This window comes from Cervus elaphus, chromosome 2 (assembly GCF_910594005.1).
Source record: "Cervus elaphus chromosome 2, mCerEla1.1, whole genome shotgun sequence".
Lineage (NCBI taxonomy): Eukaryota > Metazoa > Chordata > Mammalia > Artiodactyla > Cervidae > Cervus > Cervus elaphus.
Window position 1 is genome coordinate 17,400,610 of NC_057816.1, and position 21,694 is coordinate 17,422,303.

The 21,694-nt window shown below is 57.3% G+C and overlaps 1 protein-coding gene across 5 annotated transcripts in view; it reads right to left on the reverse strand.

Annotated features, from left to right (window-relative positions):
• Positions 1–815: 815 nt before the first annotated feature.
• IGSF9B (immunoglobulin superfamily member 9B) overlaps positions 816–21,694 on the reverse strand; it is a 47,201-nt gene continuing 26,322 nt past the window's right edge. For 4 of the 5 annotated variants that reach the window (XM_043873220.1, XM_043873213.1, XM_043873212.1 and 1 more), the window contains exons 15-20: positions 21,554–21,638; positions 19,303–19,464; positions 19,001–19,046; positions 16,793–18,442; positions 9,720–9,841; positions 816–6,430 (exon numbers count right to left, since the gene is read on the reverse strand). In XM_043873220.1, coding sequence (XP_043729155.1) covers positions 6,222–6,430; positions 9,720–9,841; positions 16,793–18,442; positions 19,001–19,046; positions 19,303–19,464; positions 21,554–21,638 — 2,274 coding nt within the window. In that variant the 3' untranslated portion in view covers positions 816–6,221. Of the gene's footprint in view, positions 6,431–9,719; positions 9,842–15,348; positions 15,395–16,792; positions 18,443–19,000; positions 19,047–19,302; positions 19,465–21,553; positions 21,639–21,694 lie in introns of all 5 variants that reach the window. The other variant, XR_006335025.1, reaches the window with a different exon arrangement.

The following is a 21,694-nucleotide window of genomic DNA, read 5'->3' on the forward strand; positions in this document are numbered from 1 at the left end:
ACTGAGTTCCCTAAGACAAAACCTCTTGGCCTATGTGACGCCCTGCTTGGGGAGGAGGGGTCAGTATTGGCTCTTCAGTTGATGAGTGGGATGCAAGCAGAGACTGCACCCACGGGTGTCTCCTGGCTGCCGGCACTGTGTGGCCCTGCACCAGCTTCAAACACATGACCCTTGGCAAGTCAGAGAAGGAGCTAGCACCCAGGGACAACTGTTGAGCCGCAAGGTGCGAGATCCTTGCAGCGTATGTGAGGTCTTGAGTTCTCAGAGAGGTATTCTTCAGGGCACACAGTTTCCTGCTCAAATGCTAGTGAGTACCTGTTCCCCCAGAAGCTCCAGCTCTGGGTCAGACTCTACGATACTCTGCTCTGTTCTAGAAGTCCCTGGCCAGGTGCCAGAAGGAGGCTTTGTTAAAATTAAATTTTCATATGTACATATTTCCATCAGAAAGACCCAAGCGACTCTGAACAGAGAATGTCTCAAAAGACAGATGAGGCATGGAGGAAGGACGGGTAGGCAGAGAGGGCACCAAGGCGTGAGCTAGAACCCAGGCCACCCCAGGTGGTCGTGCTCCAAACATGTCTAAGCACGAGTACAAAAATAAAGCAAACTATGACTGCATATAGATATATAGATATATAGACAAGCTAGCTAGCTAGACTTCATATATATGCGTGTGCCGAAGGCACAAACCCGCTCCTCTCCCCGGCTGTGGTCCGCTGCCCTCCCAACTCCCACTCCCCAGAGGCCCCAGCTCCCAACCACATCTATTGCATTCGGTCCCTGCACCCACCCACCCCCTTACATAAGCTCCCCTCTCTCCTTAAAATAGAACAAATCATATATATTTATATAATTTTATATACAATCTCCATAAAAAATACACTAAAGATGGCATATTACTAATTTCACCCTCCTACCAAATGAGGAGTTGCCTCGCAAAGAAAAGAGTCAACGAAAAAGAGGGCCTGCTAAGCCTGACGCTACTCAGGCAAATTAGTGTGTCCCTACAAATCCTGTACACACACACAGCACACTCAAATGCATACCCCCCCACACACACACCCCACACCACAAACACACCACACACACCACCCTCACACATACACACCACATACCATACACATAGGCACCATACATACAGAACACGCCACACACACACACACACACACACACACACACATACACTCTTACTTCCTGAGCCCAGGAAAGGAACATGGACAAGATAGCCGCCTGGGGCTGGAGGCTAGTCTGGTGACTGCAGAGGGCCAGGTGAGACAGCCCCACCTCTCTGCCCCAGCCAGGACACTGTCCGCTCATGACAGACCCTTCAGGTTCTCAGCAGGTAATAGAAATTTCCAATGAGAGTGATGGACAGTTTCCCTTCAGAGAACTGCAAGATGGCTATAAGGACATCTGTCCCCATGCCAGAAACAAGATCTCTTAGATGCTGTAAGCCAAGAGCGGGCAAAAAGTCTCTCAGCCCTCATCACCAACACGAGGAGTCGGCATCGGCCCCCTCCCTCTACACGGGTGGAAACCCCACACACCGTCAGAAGCACGCTCACAGGGCTTCTAAGGTGGAAAATGGAAACCACCCGCCACGAGCCCAACCCTTCTCCCCTCTCAGATTCCCTTCCCTACCCAGCCACCTCCCCGTCGCAAACCACGCACAAGGTCAGGATCCCTGGAGCCATGAAGAAGTGGGGTGGGAAGGAAACGAGGTAACTGGTGTGTATCTGGGGCAGAAGGGAGAGCATGGCCTGGTCCTAAAATAAAGCCAGGGAATCCAGTGCCAGGGAGAGACTGGTGGGACTGGTGGAACACATTTCTTCAAGATTCAAGAGGCCCAGCAGCTGTTTGTGTCACCATCAAGGGGGCTGGGACAGACAGACGGCAACGGACCAGGGCCAGGGGCGGAGAACTTGCAGCACTTCTCCCTACCACCCGGCCCAGCTCTCCCCACCAGCAATCCAGAGCAAACACTGTTTCCTCAGGCTCCTTCAGACCCACCAAGGAAGACTGGCCCAGTGATGTCATTAACGGCTGCTGTCTACCGAGGATTCAGCAGCCCAGATGCGCCGCTCATCTGGAAGGGACGGGCGCCAGCAGGGCTGTCTGCACATCCGCCTCACTCTTCCTCGTCCTACACAGACACCCCGGGGTATGGGACTGTCTAAGGATCAGACTCAACCTATTTATTCTTCCAGCTTAGAATGGGTCATGAAAACACTTCTACCCTCTCAGGAAACCAACATGCAAAATAGTCCATTTGCTCATGGAAGCATTGATGAGAGCCCCAGAAGTAAAGTACGGGACCAAGGTGGACTCACTGCTGGTCAGTGGTATGGTGGTGGACACCCCAACCAAACTCCCAGTTGCTGAAAGCAACTCTTCTCAGAGCAGCAGTGCAGCCCCGGGGGGCTCCAAGCTCCAGCCTCCCTTAATTTGGAGAAGAAAGAGCTGATCAAGGATGCCCACTTCCTTGAGGGGCCCCCCAGGCCCCTACCTACCTCTGCCTCCCTGCTGCTCCCCAACAATCCCTGCCCCCCAAAGCTCCATTACATGCAAGCAAAGCAAGCCCCAGATTAGCCACTAGCTTTTCCTTCCCTATGTTTCTCCCTATGGTAATAAAATGTACTTTATGTACAGTTCTTCCCCAGCCCACCCCCAATCCCCTAAAAGGCTTTTTCTAACAAAACTGGAATTAACAGCTCCAGCTATGCCCACTTGGGCTCTGAATTCTAATCCTGGAGAGTGACAAGGTCGCCCTGCTGCTCTCTGAAGTCTGCCTCCTCCCTGAAGCTATTTTGTCAACCTTAAAAAAAAAAAAAAGCCTAGTCAGGAAATTTCACATCTGATCCTACCAGATTTCCTCTGTATGAAAAGGGCACAGGAAAACAGCTGAAATCAGTTTAACCCCAAATATTTTAGATACCAAATCAAAAAAAGACAGCATTGAAAAATATTAATGGTGACTCCAGTCCACCCTACTTGAGACGCCCCCACGCACAGGATCATGGGTCATGGGCCTCCTCAAAGTGGGGGCAGACCCTGCCCGCCCATCGTCGCCCTTTCAGACCCACGTCTGGGAAAAGTTGAGAGAGACAGGCTGAGGGCTTGCAGACAGAGATCACCACTGAGTGCTGGGCTGTGTCCATACTCAACCCCACTGACACCACCAGCAAATCAAGACAAGGCCCTACCTTCTCCTTATTGCTTGCTTTCCACCAAACAGCTGCAGCCTCAGGCTCCCTCGGGCAGCACTTCGGCCTTTCCCTGGTCTCCAAGTCACCTAGCCTGAAACAGTGCAGCCTCCAGGCACGATGCAGGAGGAAGGGCAGGCTAATTCTAGGCAAGGTTACCAGATGGGCCGAGGGGCAGTCTGGAGGACACCTGATCTCCCATGGACTGGGGCCTGAAAGTTGGAAGAAGCTTCAGAGTTGTCACTGCACTTGGTCACGGGCAGAGCGCAAAGGGCACCTGGTCCTTAGAAATGGCTGCACCCCCATGCACGTACATTCACACCTGCACACATCCAGCACTGAAGCGTGCGCCTCTAACAGTCCTGTCTCCACCTCATGGACAGAGCAGACTGTATTCTGCCGATTTCCATCATAGTCCTTACAGGAAGTGCTGAACCAGCTCCCCGGGGTGCAGGAATGCCCACGTCCACGTCCACTGTCACAAGAAGGAAGCCCTCTTGGGAGGAGTAATGAGTCCAAAGCTATTGAGAGATAGGTCGGCCTGGTGCCCCTCCCCAGTCCTGGGGACGCCCAGCACAGCTGACACCCAGCGGCCGGCAAAAAGCAGAGCTCCAACCACTTGGTCTTCTGTGCTGAGGTACCAAGCCTGGCCGGGGGAAGGCAGGCAGGCAGGAGTCAGCACCGTTGTTACCGCTGGCGACGGCGCATGGCAGGGCCCTGAATGCCATCCCCTCTGTCTCCTCTCCTGTTGTAACCTCAGGGCCTACAGCCCCAGCACAGGGCTCAGAGAGGGCGGCCTAGTTCACCCTGAAGACACACAGCCCTGACGGTGCACACACAGTCCTCCAGGACCTGCTCCACTCAAGAAACAGCCACCATGAGAGTACAGACAAAGGCCACAACCGACCCCTGGGCCCAGTAGAGGTGCCCGTGAGCCCCCCGTCGGGCACAGCGGCAGAGGTAGTGCTGCCTCGGGGAGGAAGCAGAGTCGCTGCTTCGCTGGAGCCGCCGCCCGGGTGGGGCTTGGACATGGTGCCCAGCGAAGTACATTGGCCAGAAGGGGCAGGTTCCACCAGGTCAGTGGTGGGCAGTGGACGAGGCACAGCCATGAACACTGCTCCTGCCACTTCTTTCTCCACGATGGTCATGTTTGGAGAGAAACTGTAGTTGTGTGATGTGTGAGGCAGAGCCCCAAGGGTGGAATGGGTCCCCACTCAGCGGGCGTGAGAAGGAAGCACTGGGCTGAGGATTCACCCCTAGGATGGATGCTCCCAGGGGGATGATGCTCCCACACTCAGGTTAGCTTGCCAAGGTCCCCAGACTGAGAGCCAGAGAAGTGTCCAGTGCTGCGACGGGGCCAATACCCAGGCAGGTAACTGGGGACAGGGGCTGTCCCCAAACCCACCAAGACAGCAGCACCAAGAAGGAGGTACTTGCAGGAACCTGATCGCCACCATGATTCTCGGGTAGCCAGAAGGGCAGACTCTGGCGCAAGAGGAGGAGAAAGAGGCCAGACACACCCCAGCCACACACAGGCCTTCTGCCCGCCGAGGGCAGCATACACTGCGCACGCACGAGAGACAGAGGCCTCTCCTGTCGCCGTCAGACCACCTCGCAGAGGCTTCTGGGTGCTAAGAGTCTGACTTAGGAAGAGAGCTCAACAGAGAAAGGATGGAGCCCGGCTCCCACCTCCCATCCCTTTCACCTTCAACCCCAGCCCTCAGCCAGTTCTATACAAACAGCCCTGGAGGAAGGTGGGGGTGCCCAGAGCACCCCCAGAACCCAGTATCCAGGCCCCCAGCTTTATCTGACCCCATCCTGTGGGAGTTCAGGTCTGCAGGGGGGCACATGGGGAGCATGGAGAGGAGTGTGGGAGGGCTCCCCACACGTGGCAATTAATCAATCTGGGGAATTAGCTCCCACAAAAGGAGAGGAGGAATCCAATCAGAGCTTTGGAACAGCGCTCCGCAGGGCACAGGATATAAATAGAGCCGCAGCGCTGGGTGCTCGGCACAGATGGCTCTGGAGCAGGAGGCCCCTGGCCACAGGGCTCCGGGCCCGGCTGGACCCCAGGGGCTAATGAGGAGCTCCAGTCTGGGCACAGGGCCACCCCCAGCCCCGCTTGTTAAGCAGCTTCACTTCCAAGCCAGACCATGAAAGCAAGAGAGACGCCCGCCTGGCCGCCCACCAGCCACCCTTCTCCGCCCGGGACCGAGAAATGGAGGCAGTGTTTAGTTCCATGGTAATGGACTGCTGAGCCCCCGGAGTGGGCAGCAGTCACCGTGGCAAGCCCTCACTCTGCCCTGGATGCGACAAGGTTGAGACAAATGGGGGACCCAGCTGAGAAGGCGTGAACCCCATTTCAGGGGGACTCATTCCCGAGACGGACACCAGAGCCCCCGCCAGCTCCCCCCAGTCCTCCTTGCCCAGCCCACACGCCAGCTGCCCCCTCCCTCCTTCCTCCACTGACCACAGGAGTGAGCAGCATTTGCTCCCACGTACATATATATACATAGAGAAACCCACAAACTACACACATACACACTTGCATCTATAGCTATATATATGTGGAGTCTGGAAGACGGCGGAGTACAGCCCTCTTTCAGGACTCGAGAAACTCGACAGAAGCAGAGCATGATGCAAGCCACTGCTTCGCTTTCACTCCACTGATAGCTGAGGAAGTGGGGAAATCCATCTAGTGAAGTGGGGAGAGGGGGGGAGGAGGCAGGTCTCTCCCTGTCCCCAGTTCACTTCCCAAACTCCACCCACAGCCATGGCGGCCGGTGTGCCCTCTGCCCTCTCTTCCAGACACGAGGCCAGCAGGCTGGGAGGTGGAAGAGATGCCCACTCAGACCAGAGGAAGAACAAGCGGAGCCAGGGTCTGAACAGCCCTGGAGGCCAACAGCTGGGCCACCGCTCCCCCGGCAGGGGAGGACGAAGCCCCGCACACCCATTGCCTCATGCCCACCCTTGCCCCTCAACCAGCAGCCTCGCTCAGGGGCCACTTAAGTGGCAACATCACAGCAGAGTGGCGTGGCCGGGGTCATCGTGCTCCACGCTACTGAGTATTGCCTTCTGGTCTTCCGGGAGCTGACGGTGGCACAAGTCCGACAGACGGGCGAAGGGGTCGGGCCGGGAATGTCTCTTCTTCCTCCGGAGGCAGACAGCTTCGTCGGGCCACAGGACCTGAGAGTTTGGAAGGTGCTGAGCCTGGGAGGCAGAACCATCTGTGGGGGTGGGGAGCAGGTGTGAACAAGACAGGAAAGGAGGAGAGTCTGGTAAGAGTGAGAAGGCAGCGGTGCACCCCTGCTGTCCCCGGCAGGGCATGTTGCCTGGCCCCCAGGGCCACACGCTGGAGTCACCCACCTGCCCAGAGACCAGAGCAGAAAGTGCAACAGAGAAGACAGTGCCCCGGCCACCCCAAGTGCTGCTCTAGTGGGAGCCGGAAAGCAGGGTGGGCGTGGCTGCACCTCCTGCAGACTCAGATCTAGTCAAGCAGCATCCCTCATCTTGTATTTAATATTGAATATATTCAGTACCTTTCATCTAATTTTTTTTCTATTTTTTTAAAGAAATATTTACCCATTTTAAAGAAACATTAACCCATCTCTCTCAGTGCCTCCTGGATACCAGGTCATCATTCCAGGCATGGGGTTGGGACTCAGCACGCTTACCCCCCACCCCCTCCCACAAGTAGGGACGCATGTCTCACAAGATTTTACTTGTCTGCATCATAGTCAGGTCTGGCCCACCCTGGACTGCCAGGCCATCCCTCTGCCGCATGGTGCTTCTGGGGACACAGAAGTGAAGCCCTCTCATTCTGGAAGGTTATACTTTAACGTGGGGATGGGGAGGAAGAGACAATAGAGATTTGAAAACCACACCCGTAAACCCTTCAGATGCTGCAAGTGCTACCAAGAAAGGTAGCACAGAACCCTGAGACAGAAAATCTGGGGCGCTGCTTCTGCCCTGAAGGAGCAATACCGAGGTGAGTCTCACATTACGAACCTTCCACAGGCCTCGGGGAGAAGTGTTCCCTCAGTGTGACAGCCCCGAGCGAGGGGCAAACGCAACACGACCTGGAGACTGAAGGAGGGCCGCCACACTCATGCAGAGGGCGGGCAGGCAGAAGCCTGTTCTGGTTGCAGGGGGACCTTCCGGAAGTTTTAGCCAGAAGTGTGTGTGTACGTGTGCTGCACGTGTGTGCGCGCACACTCACGGGGCTCTCTAAAACCACTCTGGCCACTGTGTGTTGAATACACTGCAGGAGCTGGGACGGAGGCTGGAGGACCAGATAGGAGGCTGCTGCTCTGGTCCAGGGGAGAGATGGGAATGACTGAGAACTAGGCTTTAGCATCTGAGACAGAGAAAAGGGGACAGATATAGTGTGTGTTTTAAAAAGTTAGTCAACAGGGGACTTCCCTGTTGTTAACATTTTGCCTTCCAGTGCAGGGGGGTGCGGGTTCAAGCCTTGGTTGGGGAGCTAAGATCCAACATGCCTTGTGGGCAAAAAACCCCAAAAAATATAGAAACAATGTCACAAATTCCATAAAGCCTCGAAAAATGATCCATATCAAAAACATCTTTAAAAGACAAAGTGGAGTCAACAGACCTCACGAGATGGACAAGATGTGAGAAGAGAAGGGGAATCAAGGAGCTTGAGTGACTGGGTGGGGAGGAGAGCCTTTTATGAGACTAGGCAAGAACCGAGAGAAGCAGACGTGGAAGATCATCCATAACTTGAGACAGAACACCCAGCAGCATGGGCAGCAGGCACCCAGAAATATGAGACCAGCTCATAGACAAAGGCTGGGCTAAAGACAGAGCACTGTGGAGTTGTGAACACATACCAGGGACAGGACCACTTAAATAAAAAAAGAGAACATGGGCATCTCATGGGACTTTTTTTTTTTGCCAAAAAACAAAAAACAGATGATAGATAAATAATATATAGGTAGATAGATAGAATGGGCTTAAATGGGTTGAAAATTCAGCTTTGGACTCTTCTCTTCCAAAAACATAAAAAAATTTGTTTCTCTAAACTTCAGTATCCTCAGCTATAAACTGATAGGATAATAGTACCACCCAGAGGCCAAGTGAGAACTGAGAGCTCACTGCATCCCGGAAATGCAAGGGCCTCCGTGTCTCATTCTTCCATATTCTATCTCTGTGGTAGATAAGAAAGACCAGCAAGGAAGCCATGCAGTGGTCTTCTCAGCCTGTCACAGCACTCCAAAAACCACAGGTAGAATGAGAGCATGTGATAAATAGTAAGGAGTTTTCTAAGTCTGAAATAAGGCTTAACTATTTTTGCAGTATCTTAGAAGCTGTGTACAACTGCTGGGTAAACAGCACCCATTTCAGCAGAGATGTCTTTTCTATGAAATAAGGCAATTTCACTCTAACTCATGGACAGAAGTCTGCCCCTACCTCAGACACTGAGTCCATGCCACAGCGACCCCTTAACACTGAGTTCAGTTCAGCTGCTCCGTCATGTCCGACTCTTTGTGACCCCATGGACAGAAGCACGCCAGGCCTCCCTGTCCATCACCAATTCCCAAAGTTTACTCAAACTCATGTTCATTGAGTAGCTGATGCCATCCAACCATCTCATCCTCTGTTGTCCCTTCTCCTCCTGCCTTCAACCTTTCCCAGCATCAGGGTCTTTTCAAATGAGTCAGTTCCTCCCATCAGGTGGCCAAAGTATTGGAGTTTCAGCTTCAGCATCAGTCCAATGAATATTCAGGAGTGATTTCCTTTAAGATTAACACTGAGTAGGACCCCAGAAACCCCATGTCCAACCAGAGGCCTGATAAGAGGAAATACATAAGGAAACAGGGATCTGTCCAAGGCATATGGCAGACTGAGGGGAAAAGTTCTATTTATATTGTTAAAAAAAATACACTAGGACTTCTCTGGTGGTAGAGTGGATAGGAATCCACTTGCCAGTGATGGGAACACAGGTTCGATCTCTGGTCCAGGAAGATCCCACATGCCACGGGGCAAGTGAGCCTGTGTGCCACAACTACTAAGCCCGCACGCTACAGCTACTAAAGCCGTGACCCTAGGGCATGTTCTCCACAACAAGAGAAGCCACCACAATGAGAAGCCCGCACACAACAACAAAGAGTAGCCCCTGCTCACCACAACTAGAGAGCCCGTGCAAAGCAACAAAGACCCAGTGCAGCCAAAACTAAATATTTTTAAAAATACACTAAAACAATGCCATTATTTTCTAAAGGTGTATGCACAAAAGGGTTCTGAACACACATGCCCCCAAGAAGGATGGTCCCTAGGTTGGATGAAACAAAATTGGGAGGACAATCAGATTTTAACCTTATTTTTCTCCTTTCTTGATATGAAAATTCTATTTGTATATCACTTGGCAATTAGCATTAAAGAGAAGCAAAGAGGAAGACACACTAGAGGAGCTGACTCTGCAGAGAACCCAGAGCTGGGATCTGTAAAGGCAGGTTGGGGTGGGGAGGGAGGGATAGCACGCCTCTCCACATTTACCGGATCGTTTCTTTGACTTCGAGGAGCCCTTGGATGACTTTTTGGGCTTCTTTATCCGTTGGTATTTCAGAGCCTCCAGCCTCTCAGGTGCAGCAGCATTCCCGGGTGCAGGCAGATGTGTCCTGGAAGGGACAATTGGAGAGGCACAGGTAAGTGCACAGACGAGGGAGCTTTGGAGGAGGAGCTGGAGAAAGCCAAGCAGCTGCCCCGGAGAAGACAGAGCACAGGTCCTGACACCTGCCTCCCTGCTGCTCCTGGAAGAAAGAGCCCCAGTGGAGAGCTCCCGCAGCGGGAGGGCCATCTGCCGGGCCACCAGAGGACCTGGGAGAGGGAGAGAGACAGGCTTTAATGGTGAACCCGTCATGTGGCCCTCAAGCTGGGGAAGGCAGTCTGGAGAAGAAAGCAGCTTCCGTGTCTTAAGTTCTTGGAGCATCACAGTTAAGACCTTTAAGTGAAAAGTACAGGAGCAGATTAAAAGGGTTGGGGGGAGAGCAACCCCACCCCTGACTGTCCCCACCCCCACCCCACCCCCCACAGGAAAGACAGGCCCAGCCAGACAGGGCCCTAGTGCCCCCTGAGATCAGCTACTCCACTGCCAAGAGTCAGGCAGAACCCTGCAGTTAACAGCAGCAAACGGCTGTCATCCACCCACATTTCAGCAGCAGACGGGGCTCAGACTTCATGGTCGCATGAGAGAACAGGCAAGGGCAGAAGTGGATTACGATGGTCAGTGTCCAAATCGGGCAATCTGGCAAAGCCCGGGACACCTGCAGCCAGTGTCTCCATGGCTTAAGATACAGAGAAACCAAGGTTGTTGGGACAGGAGACCGGTGTCGGAGTCTCCTCCTGCCCCAGCTGTGCAGTGGCGGTAGCAGCTCACCTAACAGAGTGCCTGTGCAATTAGGACAAAGGCGACACCCGGAGTCACCCCGAGAGGACAGAGAGCTCAGAGAGAGCTGAGAGGACGGGCTGTAATGACCTGCACTCACGGGAGAGAAGAGCTCGGGAGTCAGAAGAAAATCTAGAAGATCAATGCCATTTCTTCTCACAGGAAGCCAAACGTGGAGTGTGAGAAGTAAAGGGGGAAAGGGAGACACGAGTCACTCTTTCTTTCCGGCCCCTACTGCTGTCAGCACGCCCTCAGGGAATCAGGGCCACCCCAAAACCCTGAGGGCTGGGGGGCAGTCACTCTCCCCATCTCCCTCCCCACCCCTCACTCTTCCATCTCCATTACAATCAGTGATGGTAAATCCTGATTGAAGGAAGGAGGACAGCCAAACCTGTGAGGGGAAAAGCAGTCCCCAGCGGTGAGCAAGCAATCTAAGGTCAAAAAAAAGAGAGGGGCAGGAAGACCACAGACGCATCTCCCCAACCTCAGGGATCTTTGTAGGGACAAGGAAGAAATCACGCAGGCTAATTGTAGACTAGCCTCTGGTTCCTGGGGCTTCTTGATCCAGCTGACAGTAAAGCAACCTGCATCTTCTCTGATGGATGCCATCCTTCCACGGTCTTTCTACACATACAGTGCAGGGAAGCTCCTCCCACGTTCAGGTCAGAGACAGCATCTCAATTCTCATCAGCCCCCTCGAAACACAGAGCTAAGAGCCCCGCTGCATGCACACACGGCCTCAGAGAGAAGTAGGCCAGCTCACCATCAGAGGTCTGGTCTTCACCCAGAGACCCAACTGCCAGCTCCCCCTTCCCTCCTCTTTCACAGACACCACAGTCTACCCCCGGAGGCCCTACACAGCAGCAGCTGGAAGGAAATCTGGAAGCAGACCAAGAATGGAGACAGCCAGGCCATGAGGGAGCGTGACTCCCTGGAGCTGATGCGGCAGCCTCACCCCGCTCATCCTGGACTAAGGCTTCCTGGTGCTGCCTGGAAGGAAAGAGATGTGAACGCACGGCTCGGGTCATCCGCCTGCTAGTGCTGGCCGGCCTCTTCCAGGGGCAGACAAGTGAGCAACACACGATCCGAGGAGGCATGTGACAAGCCAGCAGGCCAGAGGCCAGGGTGCAAACCACACAATGCAGGGTGACCCACTGCGCATGAGAGAAACAGGTACAGGATGTCCCCGAAAACTGCAAGGGATTCCCCCAGGCAGCTAAGGCTTCCAGGGTCAGTATCATTATCACTGTCATCATTGCTCTCATCATACAGAATTTGTTCACCACTCACCACAGGCACTGATCTATGTTCTCTGCAGTAATTCTCCTGAACCCTGACAGCATCCCTAAGGGGCAAACATGAAACGGACCCCATTTTTCAGATGGAGAAACTGAAGTTATGCCATTTGTCTCATAATCCAGTTGTCAATGCGACACAGCCAAGACTCTCAATGTCCGGTAAGCTGTGTGCGCAGCTTCTTCCTGATGGAACAGGCACCAGCCCCACGGGAGGAGGACACTGTTCTCACACTGCAGCCCAACCATGCCCCGAGCAGTCAGCCTGCCCTGGACGCCCGCGCTGCCACCGTCTTGGACGTTCCCTGCGTCGGTGGCAGAACCAGAGAAGACAGCCTGGAGAGGGAAGCTGGCTCAGGCATGCCCTCAGCAAGGATTCCCAAAAGGAAGAAATAAGCCACTGGGAGGTGGACGCGGGGGCAGCCAGTTTTCCTTGTGAAGCAACCAAGCAAGCTCCAGCCCTTCCAGGACACCTGCTGTCCACCTGTTCCTGCGTTTGGCTCGGTGTTCAGACTCTGACGCACAACAGGAGAAGCCCCGAGGCACTGGGCTGTTTGCCCATACAGGAGGCAGAGATAAAAAGGCAGGGTCTGGAAGGACGGGGGTGCGGGAAGGGGGGCACAGTGGGCCTTCATATTCAGTTAATTAGGCAGAAAAGTCACACGAAGCGTCCCAGCAGGCTGGAAGCCAACTGCCCGCTTCTCTGGAAAGGGGGACCCTGTCCCCTGTCCAGGATAAGCCCCTGGGGGACTTCCAGGCAATGCACTTTGATGCCTAGGAGCTCAGACAGGGAGGCAAGGCCGGAACTCTCTTTCCATTCAGCCCCAGTCCTTGCAGAACACACACAGAGTCATCAAACTTGGACCCCTCCCTCAGAAAGTACGAGCATTACTGGAAGGTGAGGCCTCAAAGCCTGGCGTCCCCGGTGAACTCCAGGTCTATGAGCCACAGTGCTTCTCTGTGGTTCAGACCTACCAAAGATGGCCTGAAATATACCTTAACACTCTTTGACTCTTACTCATTATAAAATTCATGCAAAACCCAAATCAGTCACACAGCCCCAGAGACCTCTCAGCTGCTTTCGCTGTGCCCACCCGGAGCAGGGGAGGGAAGGCACAGCCCAGCTCAGAAAGGCAAGCCGCAGTGCAGGACGGCCGAGACCCTGGGCCCCTCCTGCCCAGGAATGGTCACCCGCCTGGCAACGGCAAAGCCGAGGGGAAAGAGTGCGGCCTTCCCCTCCAGCGTGCACACTCTGCCTGTCTGTCTCGGGAACTGGGGAGGAGACCGAGCAAACGCACTCTCATCCACGGGGTGGCCAGGACGTGGGTGAACCCGCCTTCCAGGACAGCACAGCCACCAGGACTCTGCCAAGGGGTGCCCACCCGCCCACCGACGGCCCCTCCAGTGGGCCAAGCGTGTGGCCTCCCAACTCAGGCCATGTTTTTACCAACGGGGCCGCCTTCCCTGGGTTCACCCAGTACAAGGGTCCCCAACACACTCCGACATGCCTGCCTCACGGAGGCCACAGTCAGCATGAACAGGAAAGGGGACCCGAGAGGATGGGAGGCCCAGGCGGCTACTGGTGTTCAGACAGGGAGCTAAGAGCTCCGGCCACTGACAAGCCGAGTCCTCCCAGAAACCACCCGCCACTGCCCGTTCCGAGGAGGGAGCTGGAGGAGGAGGAAAAGGAGAGGAGGAGCGGCCCAGGGCGGCTGTGGGCTGGCAGCAGGGAGGGGGGACAGAGCAAGAACGCACGCAGACGAGACGAGTCACACCTTCTCCAACAGACCCAGCAGGACACATGCAAAGGGGGCAAGACGGCAGCATCTGTGGGGGAGCCCGGCGCCTGCGGGGGTCCTCCGGCCTCTGCCCGAGCTCCTGACAGGCAGCGCGGTGAGGGCCTGATTCCCGAGGCCGAGGAGCTGGCCAGGCCAGGCAGAAACCCAGCTCCCACGTCACACCCCTGGATTCTGGGCTTGTCACAACAGTGAGGGGACACTCAGCCACCAGATCTGGGACACCAGGGAGGAGAACAGGGCCCAGGCACTTTTCAAGAATGAAGGGGAAGCACTGGGCCCGGAGTCATCAACTCCTCGGGGGGTCAAACTGGAGTCAGGAAGGAGAGAGGGAAGGTGGAGGGCCAGCCTGTCACTGTCACTCAGCTGGCCGCTCAAAACTGCTGTCCCTAGGCTCCCAGAGCGTGGCACCAGCCAGCTTCGCAGGGCCCGGACCTCTGGCTGCAGACACCTTCCCAGCTGCAGATCATGAGGAGCTGGCAAACAGGCTCTGGTTTATGGGAGGCCACTCTCATGACTCGAGGAGACAGGCAGCCCCCCCTGCCTCCCTCGCCCCCTGCTATCTCCAGGTGGGGAGGAGACGAGGCTTCCTCCTGGAAGCCAGAAGTACCCGGGGGAGGCTCCGCTCCTGTCTGAGTGCCTGGTGCCCGCCCTGGCTAGTCCCCAAAAGCATCCATGGCAAAAAGCAGCATCTTCTTAGTCACCATGAGAGTGATGGGGTTAAGGGGACCACAGAAGCCTCTTTAAGAGACTCGGTACCCTTCTGCTGTCAAGTTGCTGAGGCCGCCACCTAGAAGAGGAGGCCCCCACAGTGGAGCAGAGGGAGGAAAGTGGTGTTTGGTCGGCTTCTTGCCAACCCCCTGCCCGGGACCAGTTCTCTCCTCTAGGGGGCTCCTCCCAAAAGCCCCCCGAGCTGCGGCCCAGAGAGGGCAGGAGTGGCCACTGCGCGGGTCTTGAGAGCAGCGAGCCTCCGGGCGAGGTCTGCACCTCAGTCCTGCAGCGGCCAAGAACAGGCTGCCGTGAGGGCTCAGGAGTGGTGACCTTCACTGCCCGGGGCCCTCACAGGACGATGAGGGGCCTGGACCAGAGAAAGACCCAGCTGGTGAGGAAAGGAGCAGGCCACAGCCCAGCCCCGAGCTATGGGGAGGACTGGTTATCAATAGGATCCCCAGAGGACAGGGAGGGAGCAGGGCAGATCAAGGGGCCAGGGAAGAAGGGGGCCTCTGTGCTGGAGGCTGTTGGGAAAACTGGGCAGAAGAGAGCAGGTGCTCACAGATACCCCAGGGCCCAGACAGATTTCCCAAGTGCAGAGATGCAAAGCGCTCTAGGCATTCTAGGTCCTCGGGTGCATGCAGGCACCAGGGCTTCTGTGGGAAGCTCTGGACAGCAGGATGCGGGTGTCTGGATGCAAAAACCAGGGGGGGCTCTGGGCGGGGCTCGGAAGCTGCAGCTAGGCGGTGGCCCGGCGGGCTGTGGCAACAGCATGATGTGGGGAGCCCAGGAAGCCGCAGGGAATTGGAGCGGAGGCTGCCGCCCCACAGAGAACCAAGGGGCTATGGTTTGGATTCCCCCGTAGAGGAAGCAATGGCCCTGCCGAAGCCCGTCCGCCGGTCCGCCCCCCACCGCCCGCCCAGCCGGAGCTCCCTTACCTATTGAGCTGAAGAGAGGCTTGTCTCGACAACACTGCCCAGATAGCTGAGATCAATCAGAAACAAAGCGGTTATCAACACGGGCGCCGGGACCACCCACGCACACCCAGAGGGGAGGGGAGGAGCACGGGGATCAGAGAACCGACAAGCGAGGCCAGAGAATGGGGTGAGGGGCAGGAAGGAGAGAGACAGAGACCCAGACGGCACGATGGGACGAAGCAGATGAGGGCTGCACAAAGCGCAGACGGCAGGGCACGGCCCCCAGCATCTCCTGCAGACAGCGCACGGCTCTCCTCCACCTCCCGAGCCTCCTCCCCCACCGGAGCCGAGGGGTGGGCGGTGAGGCTTGTGCTTCCAGGTACCAGAGGGGGCAGTGGAGGGGGCAGGGCGCCGGGCTTCCTCCTCTCAACCACCTCCCGTCTGCCTACCACCAGGCCAGCCTCTGCTCTGGACTCTGTTCCCCGGCACAGGCGGCCACATCAAAGAAGAAGACCAAAGGACGGAACCAGAGGGGGCGGGGGCAGGAGATGTGGGGTCTACAGACGGTGCAGGCTCTTCTCAGCAAGTCGGGCCAACCCAAAGAAGATGGAGGAAGAGAGACAGACAGAGAAGGACGGACTCGGGGAGGAGGAAGGAGGAGGGCGGGAGAAGGACCCGAGAGAAAGAGCACGGGCGGGCGTCCAGGCTCACTGGTACCTGGCACACCAGCTGCTACCGTTTACAGTGGGCTCCCCCAGGCCGGCTGATCGCAGGGGCTTGTTTGTCTGTCTGTGTGTCTGCAGCTTCCTGCGAGGCACACAGGCTGGGGTGGGGTGTGTGGCTCGGGCTCAGGGTTCACAGGCCTGAGATGTTGCTTTCAGCCTCCAGGAGGACACAGCCTCTAGAGATCCTGGAGTGTGTGGTGGTGGGTTGTGGAGCAGGGGGGGCAGGGAGTGGTGCGGCGCTCACTAGGCAGCAGAGGGCAGGAAGTTGGGGACAAGAGCCTGGGGGCCCAGGGAAGCCAGGCCCCAGGGTCCTGCTTTCAAGGAGGAGGGGTCAAGGAAGAAAAGGAGGCTGGACACGAGGTCTCCGGTTAAACCCTGGAACTACCCAAAGTCAGACTCCCTGGGAAGCACTGGGTGATCACTCAAGGGACGCACAAACCCTCCCCCATCCATGTCCTCTCCCCTGGCCGCCCCCCCGGGCGGGGGTCTCCTGCGAGCTCTGGGCAGGGTGGAGAAGATCCCTCATGCTCCTGGCCAGGTACCTGGGCAGGTAAGCCGCACCCCCACCCCAGTGACCACACCCTGGCGATGCCAAGACCAGCACTCCTCTCCTGAAGGATCTGCAGCATGTCCAGACAAGCCCTGTCATTCGGTGGATGGAGGGGCGGGGGCGGGGGGTGGGGGGCAAGGGGCGGAAGATGATCAGGTGCAGTGGGCATGAGAGACCAGCTCACACTCACCCTGAACTCGGTAAGGGCGGAGGAGGCGCCTCCGGTCTGAGCAGCTCCTCCCCCAACCTTCGAGGGGAAGGCGTCTGTCCAAACACATCCAAGCTGTCCGCAGGCCCCGTGGGGCCTGGCGGAGGGGAGGGGTAGGCTGTGGCCAGAGTGGTGAAGCCCACGGTGGGCCGGAAGCTGGGGCTGCCACTGCGGCTGCTCTGGGATGGGGAGCCCGTGGACGGCGTGGACTTTCGTGAGAAGCTGACGGCGGCCGGCGGCTGCAGCGTGATCTCTGACATCTCGGCCTGCTGCAGAAGGCCGGGGCGGGGCCGGGCCCGCGCGGCCAGCTCAGGAGAGCCGGTGCGGGAGCCGATGGGGCTTTGGGTCAGAGGCGAGAGCCGGGAGGGCTGTAGCACCACTTGATGTAAACTGGGCTCAGTGCGCCTGGCCTGCCGGGGGCTGGGCCGGGGCCGGGGCTGGGGTTCGTACCACCGGGTGTCCAGGCCCAGCGCGCTGGGGCCGCCGTGCGCCCCCGGCTCGGCCGGCTCGGGGTAAGGCAGCACGGGTATGCCCATGCCTTGGCTGGTGTGTCTCAGCTGCCCTTGGCTCACGAGAGGCTGCACAGGCCTGTCCTGCCACTTGGCGGTGGGGGGCACTGGGGCGGGGCCTCTGCCCGGCGATTTGCCGGCCCAGCCCTTGGGCGCCTCCAAAGACAGGATGCCTGGGTAGGCCGCGGGCACCTGCAGGGAGGCGGGCGGCAGTCCTCGTGGGAGGCCGGCCGCAGGCTGCAGGCTCTCGGCCACTTCACAAGGGTGCAGCTGGTGGGGGAACATCATGGCCGGGGTCTCCAGACCCCCGAAGGGGAACTCCGGCCGGCCCCAGGGCTCCGGGGAGCGCCCACCCGTGGGCGTCTGAGTCAAGGGCAGTGTGCTGTTGGAAGCGTTCTCTCCGTTCTCCTCGGGGATGGTGGGGTGGCCGAAAGGCCCCTCGGCGTGCAGGGGCGGTGAGGACATGACGGAGCTCAGGGGGCTGCCCACCTCCGGCATGTAGAAGGGAGGCGGCTCCACCTCCCCCGGGCTGCTGCTGCTGAGGTACCCATAATACTGGCCGTGCTGGAAGGGCCGGGGGGCTGGCGGTCGGGCTTGACCGGTGGCCTGCAGCCGGCTCTCCAGGCCGCCAGGGCCCTCCAGGCCACGGGGCTGGAACCGAGGGCTGTATGCTGGTGGTGGCAGGTAGGACTCCTGGCTGGACGACAGAGGGGTCAGCTGGGACTTGAGGGCGGTCACAGACGCAGGCACCAGCGGGTCCTCGTTCTCCTCATCTGACTGGCGGAACTCGGGGTACATGTCGGTCTCCTCAGCGAAGGGGAAGCCCTCGATGCGCCGAGCCTTGGCGGAGGGCTCCACCTCAGAGGGGTCCATCACGAAGCGGCCGTCCGGGCCCCTGCTGATGAGCTCGATGGGCGTGGTGGCCTCTGCCTCGGCCTCCGCCTTGGCCACACTGTACTTCTTGCTGCTGATGGCCCTCTTGGTCTTCTTGTACAAGGACAGCTCCTTCTCGCGCGAGGGGCTCAGCATCCTCTTGGCCGCCGGCTGGCCCTGGTCATCGGAGGACTCGGATGGGGCACGGAGCGTGCGGATGCTCTCAGGGCTGACCTTGCCAGAGGACAGGCTGGGGGCGGGGAGAGAGCAGGCGGCGTGAGGGGGGCTCGGAGGACATGACTTCTTTCTGTTCTTCCCGCCAAGTACCTGAATCACTTGGGAGGGTGACAGTGAGGAGGAAGAACACAGGAGGGCCACGTGCTCTGGCATGAGATATTCTGGCTGGCTCTCAACTATCTAGGTGGGTGCTGTCCGTTTTCCAAACGGACACCCTGTTCCTACACTTATTCTGTCTGCTCCTACTGTTTGCCACCTCTCTCTAGTCACACTTGCAACTTGACTCCTAGATTGCTCAAGAAATGCAAGCTCCTTTTACTATTAACTTAACCAAAACATATTAAGAAGATACATCTGTTAGAATGGGGGGAAAAAAAATCAAAGAAATACATTCCAAAGCCAAAGAGAAACAGTTCATCTGCTCTCTTGAGTTGTCTGCACTACTGCGCCCTCTGTCAGTGCGGACAACTTGAAACTACCATGCAGATCAATTATGGGGAAACCGGCTGAGCGAGCCCTCCACCCTCCACCCCGGACAGCCGTGCCCTCTCCTCCTGGGGAGGCCACTTACGGAGACTCCAGGCTCTTCCTGCAGTGTGTGATGGAGAGTGGAGGGTCTGGAGGGAGAAAGGACGGAGCTGGCTGAGGCTGATGCCCCAGAGCCCACCCCAGCTGTCAGCAGGGCCCAGGGCGAAGCCCGGCAGGGAAGGTGCCCACAGGCGTCAGGCACCGCTCCATCCAGGATGCTGCGCCCCCACCAGGCCCGCCTCCACCCTCATTCTGGTCCCAGCCACCCCTCCCACCATCAAGGCAAGTCCCGCTGGCAGCTCTGCCCACAAGGTCCGGTTTCCCTGTTTTCAAGGCGACACCCACCTTTCTTGCGCTTGAGCTTCCGCTTGCGCTGCTTGTTGACGAAGCAGGCGGCCAGGGTGCTGAACAGGATGGCTGCAGCCAGGAAGCAGATGGTGGCCACAATGCCAGCCAGTACTGGTCGAGCCAGCCCCTCGTCAGTCAGGTCCGGCTGCGGGAAGATGTCTGGGGGGTGCGGGTGGGGGGTGGAGCACAGGTGAGACTCTTCCCTCCCCCAGGGCCCCAGGTGCCTCTCCACCTGCACAGGATCCACATGTCTAAGGCTCTGCCCTAACACTGAAGAGGCGGAAGGGCATTCGGGGAGCCAAGGAGTCGCCACACCTCCTCCCCGTGGGGCAGCCTTACCTGGTGATGACCAGGCCATCACTCACCTGATGGCCTCACCAGGTGCCCTCACCAAGCAGCACGCTCCACCCGGAAGCCATGCCCGGTTGATCAGACACTGCGGGAGCCTAAGTATCACATGGCCACAGGGACTCCCGCCAGCCTCTCTACAGGACCAGGGCCCAAGAGGGTGACTGCAGCAGCACGGGGCTATCACTCCAGAATGCAGGCTCCTGTTCTACCATGACGGTGCAGGCGGGCAACCCTGCAGGGGGTCAGCACGTCCTGGCCATCACAGGCTCATGCTGGCGTGGACAGGGCCATCAGGCAACATCCTGTCCTATTGGCAGAAGGGCCCAGATTCGCAGAGCTTGTGAGAGACAGCGGGACTGGATGGGTCCCCAGGATCACACATCACCCAACAGCTCATTAGGAAGTGCCACCCCGCAGGCTCATCAAAGGGAAGCCCACATATCTTTGATACGTTGGGCCAGAACCCACTCCATGTCGATGAAGACGTGGATTAAAACAACCCAGATCGTGCTGAGTAGAAAACAAGGGCTCAGCCTTTGCAAGCTGGAGGCTGAAAGACAGGGAATGCTGAGGCAGTTGGAGGACGTTCACCAGGGACTCTCGCAACTACTGGAAACCAGACATTTATGTCTGAGCAGAACAATTCACAAGAGGTGCCCCCAAACCCTCAAGTCCTCTACTCCGGCCTGGGCTGCAGCTGTCTCCCCCAGATGGACGCCAAGACAGAAGTGTGCTGGGCTACAGCAGGCACCTCCAAGGAGAAAAAAAAAACAAGAGCAGGCTTCCTAGGGGATCAGTGGTTAAGAAGCCGCCTGCCAGTGCAGGGCACACGAGTTCAATGCCTGGTCAGGGAAGATTCCACAGGCTGCAGAGCAACTGAGGCCAATGCACCACAACTGCTGAACCTGAGCTCAAGAGCCCAGGAGCCGCAACTACTGAAGTCCACACGCCCTAGAGCCCGCGCTCCACAACAAGAGAAGTTACAGCAATGAGAAGCCCGCACACCACAGACAGTAGCCCTGGCTTGCCACAAGTAGAAAAAGCCCATGCAGCAACAAAGACCCAGCACAGTCAAAAACAAAAATAAATCAATTAAAAAAAAAAAAAAAACAGAAAAAAGAAACCAGCCCCACAGTGCCTAACACACAAGACAGAAGTGTGTTAGGCTCGCCACAAGGCTCGCTTCCCTGCCCACCCCACCACACCAGCATTTCCAGGAATCCCAAGCATGAACTTGTCGGGCCCCCTCCTGCCCCCTGCCTCTGAGGTGCCCCGCGAGCACTGCCCAAGGACGTGTGCCCCAGCTTGATCGCTACGCAAAAGCCTCTTCCCAAACCGAGGGAACCACTTCTGGGGGAGGGATCTGCTACTTGGCAGGGACTGTAACTGGAGAAACATGCGTAGAATTGGGACCAGGGCCAAGAGAAAGGAAGATAAATGGAGACAGTGCTAGGGAGTTGGCTTTATTTAGCCTGAAAAAAATCTAGGGAGAGGAAGGAGCGGAGGAAAACAACACCAAACAGCAATTTTCCAAATGAAACACCCTAATTATGAAGCTGCCTTACCAAGAGGCATCGGTAAGCACCGCTGACCTGTTTCTGTCTCTTTGCTCCAATTCGCACCCCCCACGTCACCCCACAAGTGGGTAACACCAGAGGAACAGAACTTTGACAGCAAAAGGACTGAAGTTCTTTTTAGCTATTCTAACGAGAAGGTTAGCTGGATTTCCTTCTGTGGCTACCGCAGAGAAATGGTCATGAATTTGGCTCTTCTGGTGGAGAAACCCTACCCACCTGAAGGTCATGACACAAACAGTCAGCTGGTGCCCCCTCCTCTATTCCGGCTCAGCCTCTCCCCGCACGAGCTGGCAGGCCGATGCTGCCCCGACCCCAAGTACCTGTGCTGGAGACGCCGGCAATGTTGCTGGGCTCGCTGATCAGATCCTGCATGACGGCCAGGACCCGGAACTCGTACCACGTATCCTACAGCCCCAGGGGTGATATCCCGTCAGCTGCGCAACTGTGACAGCCACCAGCAT